Source organism: Brienomyrus brachyistius, chromosome 3 (genome assembly GCF_023856365.1).
Source record: "Brienomyrus brachyistius isolate T26 chromosome 3, BBRACH_0.4, whole genome shotgun sequence".
NCBI classification, from domain to species: Eukaryota; Metazoa; Chordata; class Actinopteri; order Osteoglossiformes; family Mormyridae; genus Brienomyrus; species Brienomyrus brachyistius.
Genome location: NC_064535.1, coordinates 28343479 through 28370216, shown reverse-complemented (window position 1 = coordinate 28370216; position 26738 = coordinate 28343479). Strand labels below are relative to the sequence as shown.

Here is a 26738-nt window from a genome sequence, read left to right as displayed (position 1 = left end):
TGGTGGCCGCTGCACTGTCTCCTGCCCAGTGCACCTTTAATTTTAATCCATCCAAAAGCATGAAAACTCTGACTTTGGGAATGGTCTCCTTAATTGTACCCTATTTTCTATATACCTGTATCCGTTCAAAATCACTTAGTATCCATCAGAATAAAAATGAGAACATACATTAAATGCATAACTGCTAAACTAATTACTCATCATACGACTTTTACATCACTCAGATGTTTAAAATATCATATAAAGGAAATGAACAAACGAAAAGACAAAAAATGCCAGTGGGACCTTCAGGCACCCCCCCCCCCTCCCCCCCTCCCCCCCCCCCCCCTCCCCCCTCCCCCCCCCCCCCCTCCCCCCTCCCCCACCCTCAACACCAAAACCAGCTCATGACTGGTTAGCACATACCTTCCAGATCAGATCCTCTGTGTCTAGCATGTGGATGGGGGGGCAGAGAACAGGTTAGTAGCAAGCAATACATTCAGATGGTGGGGAGGGGGGGGGGGGGGTGCAGCAAGTTATGGGGAAGCCTGAGCATTAGCTCTGGTTTTGTGAAGCGTGGCATCCGGGTAAGAGAGACAAGCACTCTGCAGTTGTAATGAATGTCAATGATGCGGGCATGCCTGGATGGCATAAATAACCTGTACGTTACACCACTGCGCCCTTAATGAACTTATTAAGGCTGTCCCGTGTGTGCACACAAAGGAGGCAGGGGCTATCTAAGATCTCAGCATGGGGTTATTTGGAACTGCTGCCGGGAAGCGATGCTGGCTGACACGAAGGGAAGTGACTGCGAAAAAAAAAATTGCTATGAGCCATGCGAGGGATTTCATCTGAGGTTAATAATGCAGTCAGCGAAATGGGCGCTCATGACTGGTACGAAGAGAAGGGGCCATCACAATTACCTCCAGCAGACAGGAAGAGGGGGCTGTTCATATAACTGGACCCATGGCGTTTACGCTGAAAAATAAGTTAGAAAAATTGCATCTTGTGCAAAAATTGCAAGAATTATAAGAATTGCATCATATTGCTCAAACGTCATAGGCAGTCAAAGAAAATGTGTAAATGATCTTCGTGTTGGTGTTGAACTATGATATTATGTCTGTCAAAGTGTATCAGCTTAGCCATTTCAAAACCTCTCCTAAAATGAGCTCAGTATTTGCAGCAACTATTTGGGCAGCGGTGACTTAATGGTTAGGGAAGAGCGCTTGTAATTGAAAGATTGCAGGTTCAAATCCCCAACCAGCAAGGCACCACTGAGGTACCCTGAGCAAGGTACCGCCCCCAAGCACTGCTCTCTGGGTGCTGAATTAGCTGCCCCCTGCTATGTCTCCATGTCACATATGGATTAAATGCAGAGAATACATTTCATTGTTTTATGCTGTGGTGTGTCAACAATGACAATTAATCTCTAAATTCTGAAAAGTACATCCATGTACTTTTTGACTCGACCGCTACCCCACCTTGACTGACTAATCAATACCTCACTGACTTATTTAATTATTTTAATTGAGCTGGTGGTGAAATTTAACAAATACATGGAATGGCTGGGGTGCCCCTGAGGAGAGGTTTGGGACCTGAAGGGGTGTTCATCTAGCCGTCAGTTATTTGAAAGTTTCTGGAGAATCGAAGAAATTCTGGTTTTCCTTTTATTGTGACTCTGTTAATCTGCATACGCTCTAATGTTATATTGTGTTTTTTTTTAGCAAATTACTACCCAGACAAATGCCCTTAAATATTTTCTCTGACTGCCTATGACTTATGTCTTCTACATAGATCAGCACAATGAAGGTTTGAAATCGTGTTGATGTCCTATCATCAGCAGTAAACAGTTCCATACCACAAACTTGGGGACAGACTGTTTACATCCTCAATGAAGTCGACTCCTTCTGCCTAAATGTCATGGGCAGACAGGTGAATTTCCCATGATGCACCTGGTTCAGCAGCACCCTCACCTCTGGCTCAAACAGGCTACTGTAGGCTGGGTTGGCTGTGCTTCTCCTCTTCCTCTCCTGCCTCCTGCTCTGGATCTCTGTCAAAGCACGCGGGAAACATTAAGATGACCGAGGAAGGTAACAGGCTGCCTGGTAGCCATGATCTTACGTAGGGTGTGCGTCACCATGACCTAAACACTACTTCTGAAATGGCGCATAAAAAATGGCATGAATGCACTTGACTAACAGCTTGCAGCAGAAATGCTCACCTTCCAAGTGCTCTGTCGTGACTAAGCCCAACGCCACCATAAAGGCTGTTTTCTGTGGGAACGGGATGTAAATTACTACTTTAGGTTAAACACACACAAAGAATCTGAAAACACGATGCACTTTAAACACCTATTCAAGGACCCGGATGGAGCTGACCAGAAGTTTGCCCGTCCAACTGAACCCAAACTGCTCTGGAAAAATACAGAGCTGGAGAAATATGGAAAAATTTGTTTGAATCAGAGGGGTCAATTTAGGGGGCAAAGAAATGAACATATTTACTGAATGAGAATATCCATCCATCTTTTGGACTAATCCTCTTCAGGGTCATGGGGGATCCACAGTCTATGGGCACAAGGCAGGGAACAACCCAGGATGGTACCAACCCGTTGCAGGTTACACGAGCACACCATTCACACATACCAATTAACCTCATGTTTTTAAAGCATGTTTTTTGACTGTGGGGAGGGAAACTGGAGTATCTGGAGGAAAACCCACAACAACACAGGGAGAACATGCAAAGTCCACACAGGAAACCCTGGTAGAGACTTGAACCCAGAGCCTAGAACCTAGAGCCCCTGAAGGAGAGTGTGTGTGAGGAAAAAATGTATATAGCAGACTTTCTTCAAGGTAGATCAGCTTTCAGAGAGCTAAATAAGGATTTATACTGGCTAAACTGGGATTAGCTAGCTGGATAAAGGGATCGGCTAAGTAATGCAGAGAAGATGAGGCAGCAATGTCCAGCTATTCAGTCAGTACTGCAGAAACAGATGCCAGCTTGTTATGCTCCAGTTAGAGCAGAACATAACTGCAGTGCTCTGAAGAGGTGAAGACATCTGTGTAAAACACTTATGGCATGTTTCACAATGATGGCCTTAGAAGAGAGTTTAATATTGTGTGTGTGTGTGTGTGTGTGTGTGTGGTGGGGGGGGGCAACTTAATGATAATTGATTTGTCTGTTTACTGGGAGAAGAATGAATGAATGGGGATGAAATATTGAGGGCAGCACATCCCCCCCCACCCTACCCCACCCCCCGCCCCCCCACCCTACCCACGTTTCCGTGGTCTCTTGTATATTAACAGACACAGGTAAATGAAATCCAAGAGCAGTGATAACGTCACTGGATTTGGGTTTTGATGCTGAAGTGAGCTGCCACAGTGAAAGCATCCAGCCGTACAAGGTAACTTCAAAGCTGCAAACTGATGCAAGGCACTCTGGGTAATGATCTTGCTCTTGGCAACAGCGGAGCGCCATTAAGCTATTTGCTTTAGCCTGACGGACGATTCCGGCTAATCATACCAAGCTGATGAGTCTGCTGTCACATATCTACGTGTCGCGTAGCCAGCTTTCTGTGTCAATAAGCCCAAGTAGGGAAACCCTCCTTGGGTCAGAACCAAGGCCCGGTCAGCAGCAAGTCCTGTTGGCTCACCTCAGGGTGCTCCTCGCTCTTCTTTTTAGCGGGAGCAGATGGGGCCGGCGGAGACGTGGATGAGAGCGAGGACGAGGGTGTGGATGGGGAATCCTGGGTCGGGCTGCCCGCCTGTGGGCCCGGCGAGTTCTGGGACACGCTTGGGGCCTGGGGCTGGATTACTATCACCTGGGAGCACATGCAAGGCTAAGCCCATTAATCCTGACAAGCAGCTTCCATAATTAGACATGTCTGAAAATACACACATTTAGTTTAAACAGAACATTTACAAAACATCTACTTCCATATGAATTACATATTGATGCTTTAAACAGTAATATTAAATAATGTGAAAATGATAACCACATCTGCTCATTAAGAGTAATTTAATCATTGTTAAAGCAAAAGATTAATAAACAAACATTTAAAGGCAAGTCAGTCTGGGTTTATTTATGTATTAACCAATCAACAGCAATTGGTGTGGCATTAAGGCAGCTAATGAGAATCCGGGGGCGGGGCTAGTGGCTGACCTTACTATCGGAACTGAAGAGCAGTGGCTGGACCTTCACAGCCTCGGTGACCGTGGACACGGAGGAGCCACAGGTGCCGCTGGGTGAGGCGGAGATGATGGCGTAGGCCACGCCAGCTCCAGGCGTGGGCGGGGAGGGCGAGGCCTGCCCGTTGGGCAGCTGCACGGGGCTCAGGGTGCTGTTGGCACTGGGCAGGGCTGGGCCGGGCCCTCGGCTTTTGGGACTCACCACAGTGGTGGCCCTCTGCAGGCTGGGTGGCTGACTGGACTGCTGCTCCTGGCAGGGGCTCTGGGGGAGACTGTCGGGGATCATGGTCTTTGGCCTAACCTGCAGGTAGAGGGGCACAGAGGCCTGGCCTTTTAACACAGAAGCACAAGAACATTCCAGAAGCTAAAGATGCTTCTTATTATTATCCATTGCTTTTCTTACACAAAATCCAGCTCAAAATCCAGCTCACACCAGCCAAACTCTACTCTCTTTTTACACATTTTATATCAGTGTGACCGTCTCTAGATTGTGCTGTTTATACTGGTACACACTGCCCCCATGTGGTCCGCTGATTAAATACACAGTATAACTGAGTTCTTTAAACAAGTATTCTGCAAGCAGAACTTAAAATCTAATCTAGGATCTTCATCCAGGAAGCGTCTAATTCTTGGGCAAAGCAACACCAACTGGAGAATCCGTCTTTGGCTGACCATAATCCATCACACCTGAAAAAATAATACTCATGGTTTTATTTTTGGACTAAGTTACAAGATGAGACTCAGGCCCGAAGGTTTACAGGGTTAAATGTTTTTAGTTAATCTGGTTATATCGATGTTGGGATGAAGTAAAATGTACTGGCATCATGGAGAAGGTTTGTATAAGAATGTAACCAGTCTCAAATTTACCGGCAGAGGATATATAACGCTGACAGGGGCTGTTTTTGTACAAGCATCCCCGGCTGCCTTAACTCCTTGGTGTGACATTTCTTCTGTGAGAAGACATGCCTCCATGCATCCGAGTCAGGGATGTAGCCACATAGTAAAAAGACAGGTTTGAAACCCCCCCCAAAAAAATCTACCGAACCCCTGCCAGCCCACCTCTGCCCCCTTGAGGGGTTGCATGCAGCCAGCCGCTCACCTGAGGTAGCGTGTTGGATGCCTGTCCCGCCAGCCGATGCAGGGAGCTGACCTGAGGGACCTTGATGGGCACGGCGGTGAGGGTTCCCAGCATCTGCGGATAAAACCAACGGTTTTCTTAAGCTCATTGTGGGTCAAGCACTTCAGACAAGGAAGGCTAGGTTACCTACTGCTGGAAACGCTCACTATACTCCAAGGACACAGAGGCTAGGTTACCTACTGCTGGAAACGCTCACTATACTCCAAGGACACAGAGGCTAGGTTACCTACTGCTGGAAACGCTCACTATACTCCAAGGACACAGAGGCTAGGTTACCTACTGCTGGAAACACTCACTATACTCCAAGGGCAGGAAGGCTAGGTTACCTACTGCTGGAAACGCTCACTATACTCCAAGGACACAGAGGCTAGGTTACCTACTGCTGGAAACGCTCACTATACTCCAAGGACACAGAGGCTAGGTTACCTACTGCTGGAAACGCTCACTATACTCCAAAGGCAGGAAGGCTAGGTTACCTACTGCTGGAAACGCTCACTATACTCCAAGGGCAGGAAGGCTAGGTTACCTGCTGCTGGAAAGAAACACTCACAATATTCAACGGACATAGAGGCTAGGTTACCTACTGCTGGAAACGCTCACTATACTTCAAGGCCACAGACGCTAGGTTACCTGCTTCAGGAAACACTCACTATACTTCAAGGACACGAAGGCTAGGTTACCTGCTGCTGGAAACACTCACAATACTCCAAGTGCATGGTGGCTAAGTTACCTACTGCTGGAAAGAAACGCTCACTATACTCCAAGTACATGGAGGCTAGGTTACCTGCTGCTGGAAACACTCACTATACTCCAAGGGTATCCTTATCTGTGCGTTTCGACCCATTTACAAAGGTTACATTTATCAAAGCGGACCGCATCCTATGCGCCCAGGGGAACACACTGTGCTCTGGCGGGTCACATGACAGGGAAGCTGTTGTATTGAGGCGGATGTGGCCTGCGTCAATCAACAGAGGATCAAAGTGATAAATCTGAGGGGCGTGGCCATAAAAGCATCAAACTTTTAATGTTGCTCTTCAAAAGTAGATAAGAGAACTTCTTCTCAACTTCTTACCAGAGGTTGAACAGGAAAAGAACAGGAAAAACTACTGAAACAGACAGTAGGACTGGGCTGGGTGATTTAAAAAAATTCACACCCCCCCCCCCCAGATTCATAATGCCATTTTTCTTAATATGTTGAGCTGACAAGCCCCTAACCTTCTCCATTTCATTTTTTATCTTGCCTAAACCGTGCTCTCTGCAAATGGAAATTCAGCAGGTCTGTGCCAACCTGTGTGAGATGTTTCGCATATCCCATAAAATATCTGCCCATTTTCAAATCCTTTAGCTTAATGCTTCTGCTGACATTCAAGACTTAATGTCATGTCACCTCAGGTAAAAATACAATGTTTACCATTGATCTCCTCAGAATTTATTCTCATCAGCTTGGACAGTAACCGAAATGAATCTTATTACCCAGATGACATGCATGTTACGGCTCCCAATTTAGTCTTCCTGCCTGCTTGAGAGCACTTTGTAAACACCCATGTCATCATCAAGACTGTGTAAACATAGCAAGGGGGCCTCTGAGGAGGAAACAACCCATTTGCTCATAAGTGCGGAGATGCCTCTGAAAGCTGTCTGCAAGGGTAGACAAATTGCAATGTTCTGATTGGACATCCCCGGGATATTGGACTTATTATTGGTTTATTTCGGCACCTGATCTTTCCTAGGTGGGCTGGGCATTGGACGTTCTGTTGGAGTCCTGCTAGAGTCCAGCTTCCCAGTACACTGGTGCTCCTTATCCAAAAAAGCAGCCAAAGGTAAAATGGAATCCCTTGGGAATTTGCAAAGTGGGTCAAGTCTCACAAACCGAAGTGGGCCTCCTCCTCACGTGTTTAACTGACGTTTTTGTCTCTGAATTCTATGAGACAGACTTAGCCACATAGCAGTGAGGCTCAGAGACTCCCTGTGGTTTAAAGACAAAGTCACAATGGAAAAGATATGAAAGAAACCCTGAGAAGTGTGATGGATGGAAAGTTCTGTGAAGCAAACAGTATTTTAGATATTTCTGTATCTGACTAAGCACCGAAGGAACCGTGAAAACTCACAACCTACACTCTTATTGTGTTTCTTCAAACATTTTATATTCTTCAATTAGCTGGAGCGTGCTGAAACCGGTCTCAGCGTGAAAATAAAAACAACTGGACAACTTCCTTGCTCCACAATTGTTGTGTTTCCTGTCATGAAACCTCACGAACACTGACCTGACCATGCACATAAATAATAAATAAAGCGAAAGGGAGAGTTTGAATTTCTCCTATTTAAAGTCAGACCCGAAACAACAGATATTTCTATGTGAAGACCTTGATTTTACTGTGAGATGGTAAGGGGGGGTGCAAAGACCCGTTTCCATGGCAACTGCCGAGATAAATTTCTAGAACTGTGAAGCGTTTTTATTTTTTCTTCTTTCCAACACTCCTCCGTCGGATCCTAGTCGCCATCACTTAGGTTCGCTTGAAAGAGAGGGGGTAACTCTGGAGATGCTGTTCTGTATGCACCCCCCCCATGCATGCGACCACATGCTGACTGCTGATCTGAAACGCGCATATAACTCATACCACTTTGCCCTAGCAGTCATCGTCAACGCGGGATGCATCCACACGCAGTCAGGCTATTTACAGGCAGATCCCCATCCCTAGAGACCTGTTACTCGAGGCCCTCAGCGATGACTGAGGATGAATGCTGAACATGGCGAATGGGATCTACGCTCAACCCCAATTTACAGGCCATGAAGGGCAGTTTGGCAGGAATACTGGACAGAGGAACCCCAAACGTACCATAGTGATGCCTTGGGACCTTTCAGTCAAAGCTATGATGTATTCTAGCTGTCCGCCGTTATTTCCATAAATACCATCAAAACAATAATAGTTCTATACCATGAAAACTTTAAATCTTTAAAGCCACTAAATTAACACCATAAACATACTCTACACCCTTTAGAGAGACATTATACTCCAAACCCTTCAGAAACACAGCATAGTGAATAACCTTCAGAAGTATACCAGATCACATCAAAGGCCTTCAGAACCGTACCCTACACAAAACTTTTCAGAACCATAGGACTGGAACCCCTTCAAAACCATGCAACATTCAAAACCTTCAGAACCATAACAGATCATATCAAAAACCTTCAGAACCGTACGACGTTCAGTCAATTTTAGAACATATAAAAACTCAACAGGTTGCTCGGGGCTCAATTGCAGCAGTCGAATCAATATGTATCCAGTAACATTACAGGAATATTTAACTACTCCAGAACATATTAAACCTAGTATCATGAATATAGATGCATGCTTCGTATAGCTACCCTTGGATATTTTTAGGAACATGAATGAAACAAAGGATAGTTGTATCATGTGCTCCCATCTATGCAGGCGGTCTCTCTTCCTGGAGACACATTATTTCACCGCTATGATTCCACTATGGGTACAATCATGTCAGACATTTATCAGTGTTAATTAGTGCTAACTGGTCCTGGTAATATGCTCCCTGGCTTTATTTGCATGCTTTATTTCAGCATTTAATTTCCAAAGGAAATGCGATTATTTTTCTGTTCACAAACTCATTCCTTCAAACCTTGGGAACAGGCATTGCTAAAAATAAAAATACTGTCTAATACATGCACGTATGTATATATTAAATTAAAGAGAAAAAACAAGTAAATACTTAATCTGGATGTTGCTTCCACAGAGTGCCCAGGCTAGTTAATCATCATGTGGATTTTCAGCATTTAGTCGTAAGTCTAATTATAAAAACCTTGACCTTTATGTGAGCATATTTATACAGTACTGCTTATCATACTAATCCTATTGAATAAAAAAACCCATCTGACCTTTTTAGGCTGAACTGCGTCCATTTTAATTACCTCCAAACTGCTTCTAATGAGGCATTTCTGACTTATTTCTCATCCCATTCGGCTGTAATTCATTTCTGTCATTTCTTCGGGGAAACGAGATAAAAATGGTGGAGAAAACTGAAATGATGGGATTGAGCACTGCTGGCTGAATGAAGGACAGTTCGGGGACACCAGCTCCAGTAATAATCAAAAACAAACATTTGCTTATTTTTGCCAGTGAGACCCATAACAAAGCAGATTTAAACTCCCCCAAACAGTGAGTTTTTCTGCTGTTTCCGAAGACTGTCAGTCAGTACAGCTTCCGAATGTTCACACCAGGCTCGTTTGGTATTATGCTAATACAGTATAGTGCTTTTTTTTTGGGTTAATCACAATATTTTGTGTATACTGCAGTATTTTCACTTGGTGAAATTTATCAGGGAAATCTCCCTTCCCCCAAAAATAAATCAACAGGATTTCATAACACAGAAATGGGGTTGATTTTGAAACTATCGTCAAAACACCAAATCACCATACACGGCGGTGTAATGTATAGATGGTGTGACAGTAAGAAGAAATAGATACCGCCCAAGCCTAGTTCACACTCCTCTGGGTCACGCCAACGGTAGGCAGCATGCAGGCCATGGATGCAGTACAGGTGGCTAACAGCAGGAGGCCACGTGGAGCGTTTGAGCATCTAATTCACATGGAAAAACAATCCCTTTAAAGAACGACTTCCACTGCAGTTGCTCTTCCTTTAGCTCTTCAAAGCTGCGGTGAGACGAGTAACGTTTCTAACAAGCTTTATTTCCTCGACATTTTTTTTTTTCATGAGGCTTCTTTTCCCCTGAATATTATGGCATGACACACATTTAAGCAGGAAACACAGCCTTTAAATATTTTAAGTATTTTATGACTTTCTAAAACAAAAATAACCTTCACCTTTTCTGAAAAATCATTTAAATATTAAAATTATTATCTACATTTTTTTGTACTTCTAATGGACTGTCATTCTATCAGTGGTTTCGGTTTTAACTAGTTTTGTAAAAGGAAACCAAAGCCGTCAAATTCTCCTTGCGCCACCAGGGGGCAGTGTGAGTGACAGGCCTCACCAGTAGCAAAAGCATACACCCAGCCCCTCTCAGCCGCACCTATCCCCTAATAAAAACCCTGCATAAATGCACAATGTGAGCCAGTGATATGCAATAGGTCACCTGCTGAACACAGCTGCCCTGCGGAGCACTAGCATGCTGAAATAAAAGCAGCAAACTTCAGCGACCGGCAATCTCACCTTAAAGAGACACACACCTATTCCAGGCCTCATCCTGCATTGTGCCTCATAATGCCTCAGCCTCTCTTACTTAGACTCTCCGTCGATAGTAGCGTAGCAGTCCCCTGTCACGGTAATTAAACCCCCCTCTCACAACCCAATAGGATGGAACGGACAGTAGAAGTAAAAACCAATGTTCGTCCTCCTCCATGAACATATAGTTCATGGAGGACAGTGCAAAGCAGGAATAAATGTTTATGATTTGAAGTATGATTTGACATACACAGGGACATGGTGTATATATTGGATGATGTTTGAAAGACAACCCCCCCCCCCAGGCATGGTGCCCATCTAATTCATTTACTGCTAGTGGAGCAATTTGGCACACAGGCAAGGGGTCACACCGCCCCGACTGCCCCCCCCCCCCCCAAACTGTGCCCTACGTTCCGCTTTTTCAGCTTCTAAATAGAATGGCTTTCCACGATCTAGAGGCTCGATTTCTGGGGGTGTGGAAACCGTCTGAGTTTGCAGGAATCTGAGGCTAGGGATTTATATATTTATTTATTTATTTTAAAAGCATTGGATAAACACTATAGCGTAATATAGCATTAATTGCTGTTTTATCTAGATCAAGAAGTCTTCCCAAAACTGGCAATGCCCTGCCACATGGGGGCGCCGTTAGAAAGAATGCCTCCATTTCATCCTGTTGGGTCTCACGGTGTTTCTGCTACTGAAAAATGAGGTTCCCACCACAGCTATAGTAGGCGGAGATGTTTACACTCGACATCTCTAAGCTTCTCAAGCGACTGGAGGTTACGCTGCACGTGACCCCGCTCACTGAAAGCATACAACATCAATATGCTTGGACTGAGCGGGCATCATGCGTGAGGCGTCGAAGATTTTCCTGGCTTGAGGTCAAGGTTCGATTTTGTTTGTAGCTAAAGGGCGAAAAAAAAAAACGTTTCGCTGCAGCAGCCGACCTGAAGGATGACAAGCGAACTCATAAACTTATCTGGCATGCATCCGCACACTAACGGGCGCGTGACTATTGGAGAACCTGATCCAATCAGTGCAGCCAATTGCCCGCGTTATAATTGGTGCCAGGTGTTTGAGAAGGCCGTTTTCCTCTCCGCTCAAGGGAAATGACCCCTTTTTTGTTCCCTCCACTCTTCGATTCCCCGTTTTGATTGGCTTTTGTCGGGGTGGAGACAATGGGCACTGGTGGGGCGTGATCTGCCACTTGCCAGAAGCTGAGGAAGGATAGCTCAATGACAGGCACCTCTTCTCTCCCTAGGCCATCCCCCCCCCCCCCTACCGCCATCAAACAATAAGAACGCAGAAGCAGTAAAACAATCAAGGGTCCTGCTCTGTCTTCGGCACAATGGCTCAGGAAGGGAGGGAGAGGAGAGATTTGCTGAGGGTAGCAATGAGGCAGATGGAGGAGAGAGAAAGAGAGAGAGAGAGAAAAAAACTTTGTTTCCCCTCACAGAGACGCAGCAACACAAGGTTTACGTGCTTGTCAGCCCAGCAGGACCAAGAGCTCGGCAAGAGCTTTTTGCTTTCAATTATAGAGATGAATGCAGTGCGTGTGGATGAAACGGAGGGCCTGACTGACTGCGCTGAAGCCGATATCCAAAGTACGACGGTCACACGACACCCAAATAAGTCCTCAACCCATTGCTCTAAGATGTACCACTTCTTGTAACAACCTGAAAGACTTTTTATGAACTGTAAGACTTTTTTTATGGGGATGTAAACTTTTTCAGAAACTTGGTTTCAATGCTACATATTGGACTCAAAAGACTCTGTAAATGAAGGTTATCAACAGCAAGAAAGTGACATAGTGAAAGTACTGAAAGCACAAATGAAGTTTACTTAGCAGAAATCTGCTTTAAAACATTATGGACGCCAAACTATACCATGTCCTGGCATGAGTGCCTATTCATATATTCACTCAGATTCATTAGGAGATTCCTAAGAGCTGCCACCACACCTGCCTCCAGGGGGAGCAGTGATGACCTGCACGACTGAACATCGGCCATTAAATCACTTTACAGCACTGCTGCAAAGTGTTCAGCTGAGCCCGTGGTGACACTACCTGCGAGCGAGGCAGCTCCGTGATTCTTCTGCCTGTGGAACTGCTGCCGGCTGCCTTGCCCGCTGCCGGGAGACTGACTGGAGTCGTCTGCGGTGGCTCAGAGCTTGGCGCCTTTTGTCCGTTGATGCGTGCGGTCACCATGGAGACGGGAGGCTTCACCGGTACCACAGAGATGGCTATGCTCTGGCTCGGTGGCTTGATGAGGGAGAGGGGCTTGGCGTTCCCCACAGGACACCCTCTCACAGCCAGCTTCTGTCAAGGAGAGATAAAGCGCACAGGGGAAGGAGGCGGGGTTAGACGAGGAGCACTGACACTCTCGCGCATGTTTAGCGCTGGTCGGCCACTGGAATGCAAATCGCAAGAAAAACCACAAAAAATCGATTCGGGGGCATTTCAAAGGTCACCCTGTAGAACCTCTGTTTTAAACACCACTGCAGCTCTTTGTGATCACAGAGGTTGCGTGGGCGGCACTATCAACTGTTTTTAATCATCTCAGCAGGAGCGCCATTCAGGCCGAAAGGCTTAATTGATGAATGATACGCTACAACCACCCTGACCAAAGACCCCCCCCCCCACCAGCCGCCACCCCTCAATCTCTCTACTCCATCTGTATTTTTTTAGGCAACATCTTGACCCTTGTGGACTCAAAACGATGCTAACAGGATTGTGATTTTGGTGCTAACAAAAAACATGGCATTGATAAGCTGTGGAGTTTCCTTGTGTTTCTGTCTGCATATCAGCAAAGATAATGAATAAAACTTTTTCTCTTTTACTTTAGCCAATCTGTCCCTATTGCTGACGCAACTGCTGCAGGCGCTGACCTCCATACTGATTAATTACACACTTTTAAACTGTTCATTTTGCTTCATGAAAATAATTAAATGTAGATAAACGGCTATGTGGGGTCTGAATTAACCCCAGATGGAGACGGACAGGGCGCCTGTGTGTGTAGCCTTGTTCAGCCTCCCAGAATATCACCCAACCCCCCCCTCAAATGAGCTCCTCTGCTCTCTAATGTAACTTTGCCTTTCTTTGCAGGAATGCCTGATTCTGACCCTTCCTCTTCTCCAACGCCACAGGAAAGCTGGCTATGGAAAGCAGACTCTTTAAATATTTCATATCCTATCCCACTGACCTTTTTTACACACGACGCCTTTCATCACCTTCCAAGATAAGCTTAAGATCGAGCAGGGGGCTGTAGGATGGGGTGGGGGGGGGGGGGGGGTAGTTGGATCTTCTTCTCCTACACGTGTACAGATGAGTGAAGCATTTCTTTCACTCACATCTACAGAGAGTGCCGGTACCAGACAAAAGTGCTGCTGGTGAGGTTAAGTCCAAATAAAGCCAGTGAAATTCTGTAAAACTTGGCACCCCACAAGACAAGCAGCTTTTGAGCGCTTTCCATAAAAAAGAAACTAAATCAGTGCTGGGTAATGTGATTTTTATATAGAGTGTTTTCTATTGCACACAAATTTTGCCCATCCAGCATCTCTATTAGAAATGCGATGGAGGTTCTTTGGGGGGGGCAGGGGGGGTGGCAGCACATAAAACTGAATGCAATTTGATTCACAACAGCTGTATTGAAGACATTTTTGCAGAAAGCCTACGGGGGGTGTGGGGTCTGGGCTGCTGAAGCCCACCCCCCAGAACTTGGAGAGCTAACAGATATCCAGGCAGAACCTGAGCAGATGCCTGCCACAGAGCTGAAGGGGGGGGGGCTTGTGTTGGTTTGAGATTAATTTAGGGGCTGTGGCCTGGGACAATGCAGCTTTAATCCACTGCGGGGGCCCACTGCAAGTCTCCTAAGGAAGGGACGCGGAGCCCTCGCACACCAACTGGGGGGGGGGCACATTCAAGGAGTGCCTATGAAAAGATGTTGAGTTGTTGGGGGGCTGGCGGGAGCCTCGCTTTTTCTGAAGGGGAGGTCTCCCTGGAAACTACATTTTAGCTTTTTGTGACGAGCCACTCAGATCAGCTGGATATCCCACACCCCCCACCATGAAACGGGACAAAAACACCGTGCAGCTCTCCCCAGCCCCCATCTCAGAACAACCTTGAGCAATATGAACATTTCTTTTCAATATATTACCTGCAAGCAGAGACTTTTCCAGCTAAATTTTTCCCATGAACCCTAACAAATCATTCCTTTCACCATCGATCCTTACAGTCTAGCACCAATTAATCTCCACACAAAACCCTCCTCATCCCTCTAGCCAATTATAAACAAAAAAAAATGAACAAACTACAATCTCATTTTGTAGACGAGTGGATCAAAACCACCATCCGCTATTAGAGTGCTGGAAAGCAAGCGAGAGTGGGGGGGGGGGGGGATTGTTAATTAACTCTGGGTTTAGTTTATCCCAGGAGGCAATGAACTGCAGGTTTACAGGTGAAAACCAGGGCACGAAAAAGACAAGCCGACTGCAGTTCTGAAAATGTCTCTCCTGTGTGAGACGACAGGCTTTTGTAATGACCTGCACGCTGGCTTCTCTCCTTCTCGCTTTCACTCCGCAGGGAATGACTGGGGGAGGGGGGGGGGGCTCTCCATTTGTTATGTATTGCCCCACAGCGCCTGTGGGGGTCTTATTGTTTTCGGGGGATTCATGTAATCCACATTCAAGCCAGCATCTGGGGCCAAGCCGCCCCTCGACCAATCCAGGCATTCCTACAATGAGGTCAAAGGTCACCTATTAAGAACCCTGAGCTGAGGAGTGGATTTGGCCTTCTATCTGACGCGAAAAAGCAGCAGCAGCCTTTGAGAGCCATACAAAATTCCCTGGGAAGGATGCTGGTTTGCACGGCCCTGAGCTGGAAGCACTGATGCTGAAGAAATCCTGAAACTTCTTTCTCGTAATGTAATATATTGTAATATTATGCTTTTACAGGTCAACTAGCACTTCTGATTAAACTGCACCTGCCGTTCACCCCTTCGCTGTGACTGGTGGAATGACCACTCACAAGGTGCTTTGAGATGGCCTCATATCTCACAGAAGAACCTTGAGATTTAACTGCCGGTTTATGGGTTATTAAGAGCACTAGTGTGTGTTTTTCACGGCGACGAAGGCCACGTGGAAAAACACACACACACACACACACACACATCACCAATAATTACCATGTGGCGCAGCTGTAATTCTTCCCAATGCAAATACAGAGAATTTGCATGCATAAATTAAATCAAAGCGCCAACATTCTGCTAGTGAGTGTAACATTAGCATGGCTGGCTGCGGCAGTCTACGTTTACAAACCTTTTTAACTTTCTTATGCTCGGAATCCAAATCGTAGCTTTTCTTTTATATTAACTACAAAGTGACTTTGAAAACTACAGAAAGCTTAATGGAATCTCATTATTTTCTAAGGCGCTCTTCATTTCCTGGCAATTTTTGACATACCCAAGAATTCGCATTAGCTTAAGACAAAAGTGTCCCGTCGTCGCTAACGACACACGGAGGCAGATTGGAGGGAGAAACTTCGAGTCGTGTTGTTTAAGGCTGGAGCTCCACTGAGTCTGATCCATAATTCCAAAAAAGCGGATCTCTGGAAAACTTAGTCATGGTGGAGATGGCTGTGAGGACCAGTCTCTACCCAGTCCTGTCATTGCGGTGATAAGCAGAAACAAGCAAGCGGAAAGAGTGAGCGGCCATTGTTACTTCCAACAGAAGCTGTTATCAAGGAGCTCTCAACGGCAGCAGGGGGTAGAACATGGATGCAAACAGAGGGGCTGTAATTCTCAGTCCGAAACGTTCTGCCGAAGATATATTCCTCCATCCAGGTTCCCACAAAAAAACACCTGCAACCCCGTTACTGACGAATCTCATTGGTTCGTCCCAATGGGTTCTGCCCCATTTACGTTGTCGCACGCGGTGTGAGTTTTTTTCTCGAATCCGCGGGGATGACGTCAGATCTCTGCTAGCTGCAATAATCCACCACCTGCTGACTTCAAGCGCAGTGCACCGTCAGACCTGAGAGTGACCCGAATCGGGTAAGTCACGTGCGTCCGCTTCCGACAGGGACTGGTGGGAAATCGCAGTCAGGTGTGCAAGCAGGGACAGAGTACTGCAATGAACTTGGGTAGGGGTCTCATAGACGAGTAGGGATGATTCACCCCCTCCACAGGACCCTACCGGAGAGACAATGGGACCCCGTCAGACCAAAGTCTCAGGGGCTGATTGGGGCTTGACTCATAGCCAGCGCCACCCTAAGTCCATGGAGGAATGCCCGTGGTCACGAAACTTGCAGCACACGGAACCCCTCATGAATTCCACACTGTTCCCCAACAGCTTTTAGCATCAAACTGATCTAGAAACTGTGATCTGGGACCTACTGGACTATTCTGATCTGGGATCAGATTGTTAGGTCTGTGTTAAAATTATCCAGCAACCAGAATCATGTGACTCAGATGGGGGGAAGGAGTATTTATTATCTAATCTTATGTGAGGATGAGACTGGAGACAAATAGGGAGGAAGGCAGTGATTGAGTGTCAGCACATGGACAAGAAGAGGGCAGGGGTATATACAGGCGTGGGACCAAAAGCTCAGCCGAAAGCTGATTGGTCTCCAGAATGCTCCCTCCCCTGTCACTCACCGATTCATAACATGTCATTGGCTCATAATAAGGCTGCACCCTCTGTATGAATTATATCCTCTCTTATGGCCTCTACAAGCTAGATGAGCTGGGCATCATGGGCTGGGCACGTTTATATTAATCTCATGTGATCGGTAACAAGGTGCAGGTGATGCAAAGGTGCTCATCATCTAATTTTTCCTCACCGCAGAATGCCCCGCCCACCACTACACCGGGGTTCACAGTTCACACTAGCCCTCACCTTTCCCATATTGAAGGATCTGAAATGATTGGGCTCTTTAAGGTCTTGTGTGAGGGGATTCCAGCAGACCCTGTCCTGCAGGGTCATGCGACACCGTCAACCAATTTAGCTGCAGCTACAAGCACAGCACCGGCTGTAACCCTAAGCCTATTAAATTTATCGTCGAAACTTTTGATCCAGCAGGTCATTTCTGGCAGCTTCTCTGACTGTCATTGCCTACTTCCCCAAAAAACACAAAGTGTCTGGCGAACCTTTCATTTGACACTTTAAACATGGCAATATTAAATTCCCCGATTTCCTCCTGGAAAAAACGATTTGCCGGCACAGCTGACGTCCGTCATGCAGTCTATGGAAAAAAAAAATAAATCAATTTAAATGCAAATCACACGACCAGGGTCTTTTTTTTTCCTGACGTGCGAATTGTTCCCGTCATACTCGAGGATGCTGGGAGAGCAGACGGGACAAAAAAGATACACGAGCGGAAATTAGCGGACCGCTCCAACACCGCCATGCGGAAGTGCCGCGGCTTTTCCCGCTCACGTTTAACGAAGGCCTCTTCTCGAGACGGTCCCATTTGAAAATTAGCTATCAGAAAAAGAGCCGGAAAACCCTGCCAGATTCCTGCTCTCTTGTTTTAAAGCAAAACACAGAACGGCAAATTTAAAAGCACTTAAAAGAGACCACGGCACGGCGCTCCGCATGACTAATCCCCCGCATAAGCACACGGACTGAAAATTTCTGCAAACGATATAATTAGCATATTTTCTTACAGAATGCATTCAGGGGGGAAAAGCGAATGAAAATGGGCATGGAAACGGCCTTATCTTCACCGCGAGTTATTGTTATTGTTCCCATTCTTCCGCAGAAACACGGCAACAAACAAATAAAGCAAATCTCCACGTTTAAACATGCACATGAGCGGCAGTTGCCCATTAGAAGATGGCTGGATTGCAAAGATTAGGTGGCAGCCAGCTGAATCCAGATGAGTACACACACACACACACACACACACACACACACACACACACACACAGTGCAAATCAGAAGTTTTCCAGTGAAAACAGGAATAACAAACACTGACAAAGAGCAAAATGGAAGCCTTAAATCTGTTGGAGACTTTAACTGCATTCCCAACAGCCACCCCTCCAGCAGGACCCCGGCGTTCGGGTACCGGGTGGGTGGCCTGTTGGATCCGCTCGTGTCAGTCCTCCTCTTTTTCATCCCTTCTTTCTTTTTTTCTGCATTTCTCCCACCTGCACTGTTCTGGCTGAGGCCACGGAAACTCGAAGAAACACACTAAAAGCTCTCCAACTCCTAGACTTGCATTTTCTTTCCTCAGCTTAATTAAAGGTCTCACCTCTATTTATTTCACTGGAGGAAAAAAAAATAAGTTGCTTAAAAAAACTAATAATAAATAATTACCTGAATAAATCTGTGGCTCTGTTAACTGATGAATTCAGCGGATAAGTGCAAGAAGTGTAACAACCCCCCCCAATGCCTGGCACTCAGCATCTGGGATCTGTAGTGGACACTTCTAATAAAAGGCCGATTTACTTCATACGTTATTCCTAGGGGCCAATGTGCCACCTGTGACTCTGGGGGAGTTGATTGTGGGGACAAGCGGCCCCGCCCCACATTTCCCAGCAGGCCAAGCAGTCCCATCCGTGGCGTAGAGCTGAACAACAAGGCCATTTAATCACACAGCAGCCAGAGGGAAAAAGCCACATGTGATCTAAACAGTTCATTTTTTAACAGAAATGTTCTTTAAAAAATTAGTGCCGTATTTAAAAATGAATTGAAGCATGTCTGTTTCTGCTTAGTTATTGCGATGTACAGAAAGCCGAAGAGCAATAACTCCGTAACACTCCGGCTGACTCTCACTCGCTACAATTAACGTCAGCTGGCACAGCACCCTCCTGCCCTCCCGGGTTCCTCCGCACATTAAACCACGGATAACAAATGCCATTGCCGCAGGAACTCAGTCCACCGAACGGCGAACCCTTATCGACATGAACCTCGGGCAGAAACGGACTTGGACAGAAACTAGCCGACTCCCAGCCCTCCCCGGCCACCGAGATCTCGCCCGTGCTTCCGAGGGTTACCGATCATGTGACCTCCCAGACGTCACAAGAAGTGACTGGTTCCTTTCCGCTGCCGCAACCCCGCTGTCCTTCTCAAGCTACCAATCAGAGCGACGCTACGATGATCCATTCATCATCTGTCCTTTGTTTAGTTAAGACCGACCCAAGTGGATTCTGATGACGAAGGCCCCGCACACAGGAAAAGCAAACCTCTCATATTGGAATCGAGCAATAAGGCTGGTTTGAAGCGGTAAATGAAGGTGCCGGCCCCAATAATCTAGAAAGGCCTGGAGCGGGACTACATCTGATCACTGTCTGCCCAAGGGGTCTGTGGGCCGTGTGGGTCCGAGCCATTATGAGATGGTACGGCAGCACAGTCAGACAGGAGCAGCCCCCAAAAAGCAATAAATAAGCAAATTGTGACGACGTCAGTAAGAGGCTCCTTCATAAAATGCCAAGAAATGTAATGAGATCACCCGAGTGCTTAAACATTCTCCAGCCCCGAGAAGTGGACGGCCAGCAGGTGAGTGGAGATGAGGGTGCCATACTCAGGTGACAGACAGCAAGAAGTAAAGTCCCTGATGGGACAGAGACCCCCGGGGTTTGGATGGTGCATTGGTGAGGCCCGGAAGCCACCCCTGCCTATCCTGTTCGGACCCTAGGTCAGCTCCCTGTGACACACACCCCCCCACCCGGAAAAAACAGAGGGGAGATGGTGAGGGGGGGGGGGATTGGCAAGGTTGGGGGGGGCAGCACAGGACGCTGAGTGTGTGAATGTGCGTGTGTGTGTTTCTGTGTTCGTTAGGTTTATATTACACTGTGAAATGGTCCCCACAATGTGACAAAAACCTGCTATTTTGACATTGTGGGGACTGTTTTTTTTCAGGCCCCCGCAAAAATCTGTGAATGTAATAAAAAAACTAAAAATGTCAAAAGACATTGTTTGGTTACTTATGGTTAAGGTTAGAGTTGGATAGGGGTTAAAGTCATCCCCACAAACATATAATGACAAACCTCTATGTGTGTGTGTGTGTGTGTGTGTGTGTGTGTGTGTGTGTGTGTGTGTGTGTGTGTGTGTGTGTGTGTCTCGTAGGAATCGTGGGGACTGGACTAGAGCAGTAACCAAGGACAGATAAAGTGACAAAGTAAAAACAAAACAAAGTAAAAGTGCCATTAAATGCATTCATTATTTTTCAAACTGTTCTCTGGTGTTTACACAGAAGATATGTGAACTTGCTTTGGTCAGAAAATGTCCAGAAAAGGCCCATCTACAGCCCTATAACTTGGCCCTAGAATGAAAAAGTTTGTTCTCCATTATTTGGTGGACTTAATAATATGTTCATGAGCTCTGCTCTGATTGGCTGATTTATAATGAGGCACTGTGACGCCTCACACAGAACCAATTTGCTGCACGTAACTAATAGTCAGCCTAGGCACAACATTAGCATAATCATAACTCCGTTTTCATCATAGTAACATGATCCTTTGAAATTTTCCTCGCATGCAACAAATGATTTTACAATGCTAGCTTTGTCACAAAGTTTTATCCAAAACTCCAAACAGCAAGCTGAGCAGCTTGTAAATGTGTTGTTTGTAATAAATTTTTTTTCTTTTTACTGCAGTATCATTTCGGTATTTGTTTAGCTAACCAAAGCAAACGGGAAATACAGAACCCTCAGTATCACAGACTTCGTAATGTTGTTTACTATTCCCTTACTAAACTGGGATGGGTTTTCCAAAAGCATAGCTGCTAACAACATAATTAGCAACTTACATAGTTAGAATCATGCAACGGATCCAACTACGTACGTTGCTAAGAGGAGTCTTCGGGAAATGTACTCTTTACTCACTGTTAAAGATGAACATCAGTCATGCCGGTTGACAGTTCGGTTCCTTGGGAAGGTTATAGAAAATCCTGACATCCCCATCACAGCCTCGAACGGCACACTTATGCATACAGCCTGCCATTTTCGCTGTTGTCCTCCACATCGTTCTTCACAATACCTGCAGAACTATTGAAGTCTGAATGCACATGTCCACTGAGCTACATTTGGGAGGCGGGGTTAAACCTGTAACGTAACAGTCTAGGAATTTCGAAACAGCTTGTTCACTTCCTCCTTTTACATGTTCAGGAATTATATTTGAAAGAGGGGACAACAGTGATATATTGATGATACCTGTATCTCAGTTCCATGCACCAAACTCTTCTTTTTAAACTATGTCGAGCTAAAGTTCAACTTTCATTCTGTAGCACCTTTAACAGGCACATACCGACAGCAGGCTCACGCTAAACGCCCATTTGGAACTGCACTGTGGGAGATCCCCCCCCCCCCCCCCCCCCCCCCCCCCCCCATTTACGGGGCCGGCCTCCACAACCCGCCGCCATTGGCCGTAACCGCAAGTGACCCTTAGCGGGAGGTGAGCTGGTGCTTTATCAATAAATGGCCACTGAGGGGCTATAACCACGGACACGCACTTCACGGTCCATCAGTAACAAATAAACGAGCGAGGAGAACAGATATGAAAGCATAATTAAAAGGGCAGTAACGGCAATTACGCTCCCTGGTGTTTATCTTGGTGAGCCGTGGTGGTGGGACAGCACAAGGGGGCGATGAATAGCCACATAAATATATAAATAAACAGAACGCGATGCATGCTTGCCGAGCACCACTCGAGCGAACAATGCCTCCGTTTGTCCGGGCGCAGGCCGCAAGTAATTTATGCAAATAGTACCGATTGTGAAAACAAATCAGGGGGCTTGCGACTATCCCCCCAGACTGCGTACCTCCCCCCACCTCTGTCAGGTGCGCCGGTATAGGCCATAATACATGTAAAATGACACGCTTTGTATCTGTGGAATTTGCAAAAAGCCAGAAAATCTCCTTAAAATTCCTGCCAATTTGATTACCAAGGTATCCCATTATGTGTTTGTATGCATATAAACTTGTTCACCAACAGCATAGTTATAACTAGCCTTACGGCCCCCAGCATGCCCCAGAAGAGCCTAGCATCGGTCACAGGGAGGTTATAACCAGCCGAGGACCCTTACGGCCCCCAGCACACCCCAGACAAGCCTAGCATCAGTGACAGGGAGGTTATAACCGGCCGAGGACCCTTACGGCCCCCAGCAAACCCCAGACAAGCTTAGCATCAGTGACAGGGAGGTTATAACCGGCTGAGGACCCTTACGGCCCCCAGCACGCCCCAGACAAGCCTAGCATCAGTGACAGGGAGGTTATAACCGGCTGAGGACCCTTACAGCCCCCAGCACACCCCAGACAAGCCTAGCATCAGTGACAGGGAGGTTATAACCGGCCGAGGACCCTTACGGCCCCCAGCAAACCCCAGACAAGCTTAGCATCAGTGACAGGGAGGTTATAACCGGCTGAGGACCCTTACGGCCCCCAGCACGCCCCAGACAAGCCTAGCATCAGTGACAGGGAGGTTATAACCGGCTGAGGACCCTTACAGCCCCCAGCACGCCCCAGACAAGCCTAGCATCAGTGACAGGGAGGTTATAACCGGCCGAGGATTCTTACAGCCCTCAGCACACCCCGGAAGAGCCTAGCATCAGTGACAGGGAGGTTATAACCAGCCGAGGACCCTTACGGCCCTCAGCACACCCCGGAAGAGCCTAGCATCAGTGACAGGGAGGTTATAACCAGCCAAGGACCCTTACGGCCCTCAGCACACCCCGGAAGAGCCTAGCATCAGTGACAGGGAGGTTATAACCAGCCAAGGACCCTTACAGCCCTCAGCACACCCCGGAAGAGCCTAGCATCAGTGACAGGGAGGTTATAACCAGCCAAGGACCCTTACGGCCCTCAGCACACCCCGGAAGAGCCTAGCATCAGTGACAGGGAGGTTATAACCAGCCAAGGACCCTTACGGCCCTCAGCACACCCCGGAAGAGCCTAGCATCGGTAACAGGGAGGTTATAACTGGCCAAGGACCCTTACGGCGCCCAGAACGCCCCAGACGAGCATAGCATCGGTAACAGGGAGGTTATAACCAGCCATGGGTGTCAGAGCTGTCAGTTACATGATCTGCTCTGCCTCCCAGTGATGGACACTGACCGTCACGGAGGCGGCAAAGACAGTGAGGCATGGTCTTAACCGGCATGACCCCTGCTGGTTAGGTCGTCATCCATGGCTTCATGACTTGGCATGAAAGCTAATTATACTGCCGGTAATGGAGGCTGACAGGACAGATTTAAAAGCACTGTCTCTCTTCTTGCACCGTTTTAGCTCAACCTGGGAATCGCTTTCAATTAGATCCAGTAGTCAACCTTTTAACTCAAAGGGTCATACCAGGATGAGTTGTGGATGTGCGCACAGTGTGACAGAACAGGGAGCAGGGCTGACCCATTACTGGATGGAGGGGGGGGGATGAGATACAGGGAACATTAAATGTTGAGGGGCAACTATGAAAGGATTTCTAAGTACCCCTGGAAAGGCTTTAGGTGAAGTGTCTGACCACTTTTCTCCCCAGTACGGTGTGTTGTAAGGACAAACAGAACAAACCACACATCTCAATGGCCATTTCAGTTCTAGATCGTGAACTTTATATAAGTCTGACATAAGACTCAAGTCCATGAGGGTGGCTCACAAACATAGCTGCTCCATTTTAAACAGAAACACTTTGGGAACTGTTTTTTTTTCCCTCATGGGGGGTCAGCTGGGGATTGGCTCCCAACCAGGAGGTGACACCGTCAAGCGGCCCTCGCGTCGCGTGAGAAATGTGATCCCTGTCGCTTAAAGGGCTCCGCAGCTACCAGAGAGCTGATTATCCTCCAGGTCGTTAATATGTTAATTCGAGTTGCTGGCTCATCCTGCTTTTCTTGGGAAGCGTTTATGTTGAGCACGAGCCCGTCAGCCTGTTGAAATTATCACCCAGGGGGCTAAAAGGCGACCGTCTTCTGTTCGGCCTTCGTTCCAACACAGCCAAAATGTGCCATTCACATGGCGCTCCCAGGTTTTGGATACGAGGAAAGGGGCAGGAAAATGGCAAACTGAACCTGGCACGGGAGGTTCCCATTACTGGCTCCTGCCGTTACGGCCTGCATGCAGCAGATGCAGCAAGAGTGACTGCGGGAGAAAATAACAGAGGAAAAGGGATCGAAAAGCGTAGCGGCAGAAATGCAGGATCATGGGCTGCCGGATTAATAACCCAGCGCTCCTGAGTCGTTCTGGCACATGAGAAAAATGGCCTTTTCTCTTACTGCCTCCATGACACCATTTTGAAAACAAATCTACATTTTCTCTGTTTTTTTTACGGTCAGAAAGTTTCCCTGCCAAATTTCAAAAGGGAAAAGAGCAGCGGCCCTGGCTGTCATCCACATAACTCTCCGGTGTGTTTTAAAAATGAACTTAACCAGTGTTTACACAGCAGAACTTAATTCTGCCACCAGAATAGTAATAATAATATTGTTGTTATATGGTTACATGGTGACACTGTACAGTGCCCTGACCTCACACCTCCTGGGTTAGGGGTTTACACTGCATGCTCTCTCCCTGTGCGTGTGGGTTTCCTACTGGCACTCTGGCCAAAAACATGAGGTGAACTGATCCCTTTAACTTGCCCTTAATTTCTGCTTCTGTCAGTCCTGAGGGGAAAAATAGACTGGCATCCAGCCCAGGGTGTCCCCTGCCTTATGCCCCGTGCTTCTTGGGACAGGCTCCAGGCTCAAAGCGACCTTACACTAGGTAAGATGTTACAGGAAATGGACGCCCTTTGTCATGGCAATACAAGCTATTAGCTGTATATAAATTGTGTAAAATTCCATAAAATTCCAAAGCATCCACATTCTAGAATCACAATGGACGCCCTCAAAAAGCACATAATAGAGATAAATGAGCCACGATGTAACAATTATCCATGATGACGTGGCACTAGGTTTGGTGGCATATAAAAATCCAGTATTTAAATTAGTTTGCTGCTGTAATCTGATTGCTCCCCCCCCCCCCCAGGATTACCGCCGATCTGCATGAGGTTTGGATGATGAATGGTGCATGCAGAAGGTAAGACAAATATGACCGTGTAGTAGGACTTCATTTCAAATGCATTACCTCCCACACAGGGGGGAATTTACTGCACTCACACCAAGAGTTTCTTAATGACCTGAACTGGGAGAACGGAGCATATTGACTCAAAGGTCAATGTTTCGTAAAGTGCGTTTTTCTGTCCGTGTCTGAGTCCTTCATGCATATGCGTTCTGGCTGGCCTTGGAGGCGCTGGGACTCCACCAGGACCAGCTCAGAGAGACGCCCGAGGCCCCTTCCTCCACATCAAGGGCTTCGACCGTCACCACGGCCCCGACAGGCCCGGGTCTCTCGATGAGCCTACTAGGATCAAGGAGGCTGTTAAAAGCTCTGTTCCCAGAGAGGCTTCACGCATTTCAGCCTGGTGCCTTCACTCTGGATCTTCTCCTTGTGTGACCAAGTTGGAGATAATGCAGTAGGTCTCCCTGTATATTTTAAACGTCATGAGATTCTTCATGCAGAGGAAGACCTCCCCCTCTCCCCGCAAGTTCCCAGAGACAGAACCCAGGGCCCAGCTACAGGTGGATGTTTACCCTTCCAAGATCACTTCCTGGTTGTGACACAAAGACCTGGCTAGCCCTTTCATCACTCATAGTGGCTTTTAATTAAAAGGAGTATTTTCAGAATGACCTGCTTCCCTCCATCAAAGGAAAATATATTTGTGTAACGGATGCAGAGTAGGAGAGAAAGGTTATTAAATACTGACACTGGGCTTTATACAGTATGTCAATGCTGCGGATTAAGTCGGCGATCACGCATTCTTTACAAGCTTTGGGGATTCCCATAAAACAGTGATTCAGCGACGCTCACATCTGTTGTTCCCGCGGGGCTCTCCTCACCGATCTAGGGGCCCCCGTAGGGACCCCATCTACCCAGTATCCCCACCATGCTGAGGGACAGCGTTTCACATGCCGTCTGAATCTCTTTTCATTTCGGGGCGGGGGCAGGGATACCTACGAACATTATGGGATGGATGGGAGGGTTGCCCAAGATTTCAGTACCTCAACACGATGGAGATGGCGAGAACCATGTCTCTGTGATGAATGACGTCGCTCTCGAATGACCTTCCAGGGTGTCATTCACCCAATTTACAGAGCGGAAGGTGTGGAAAATGGGCCGAGAGCTTTTTCCCATTTTCTCACCTAAACGTCACCTCCAAAAATATAGGAGTAAGGGAAAACGAACAAGTGAAAAAGTCATCTCATTCTTCCTTTAAAACCACTGGC

General features: G+C 46.9%; 1 protein-coding gene across 2 annotated transcripts in view; it reads right to left on the bottom strand.

Annotated features, from left to right (window-relative positions):
* LOC125738444 (PHD finger protein 21B-like) overlaps nt 1-26738 on the bottom strand; it is a 59532-nt gene that overhangs the window by 5892 nt on the left and 26902 nt on the right. The window contains exons 4-11 of one of the 2 annotated variants that reach the window (XM_049007375.1): nt 12565-12816; nt 5263-5355; nt 4138-4464; nt 3629-3796; nt 2201-2252; nt 1953-2029; nt 903-957; nt 406-428 (exon numbers count right to left, since the gene is read on the bottom strand). In XM_049007375.1, coding sequence (XP_048863332.1) covers nt 406-428; nt 903-957; nt 1953-2029; nt 2201-2252; nt 3629-3796; nt 4138-4464; nt 5263-5355; nt 12565-12816 — 1047 coding nt within the window. The remainder of the gene's footprint in view (nt 1-405; nt 429-902; nt 958-1952; nt 2030-2200; nt 2253-3628; nt 3797-4137; nt 4465-5262; nt 5356-12564; nt 12817-26738) is intronic. The other variant, XM_049007376.1, reaches the window with a different exon arrangement.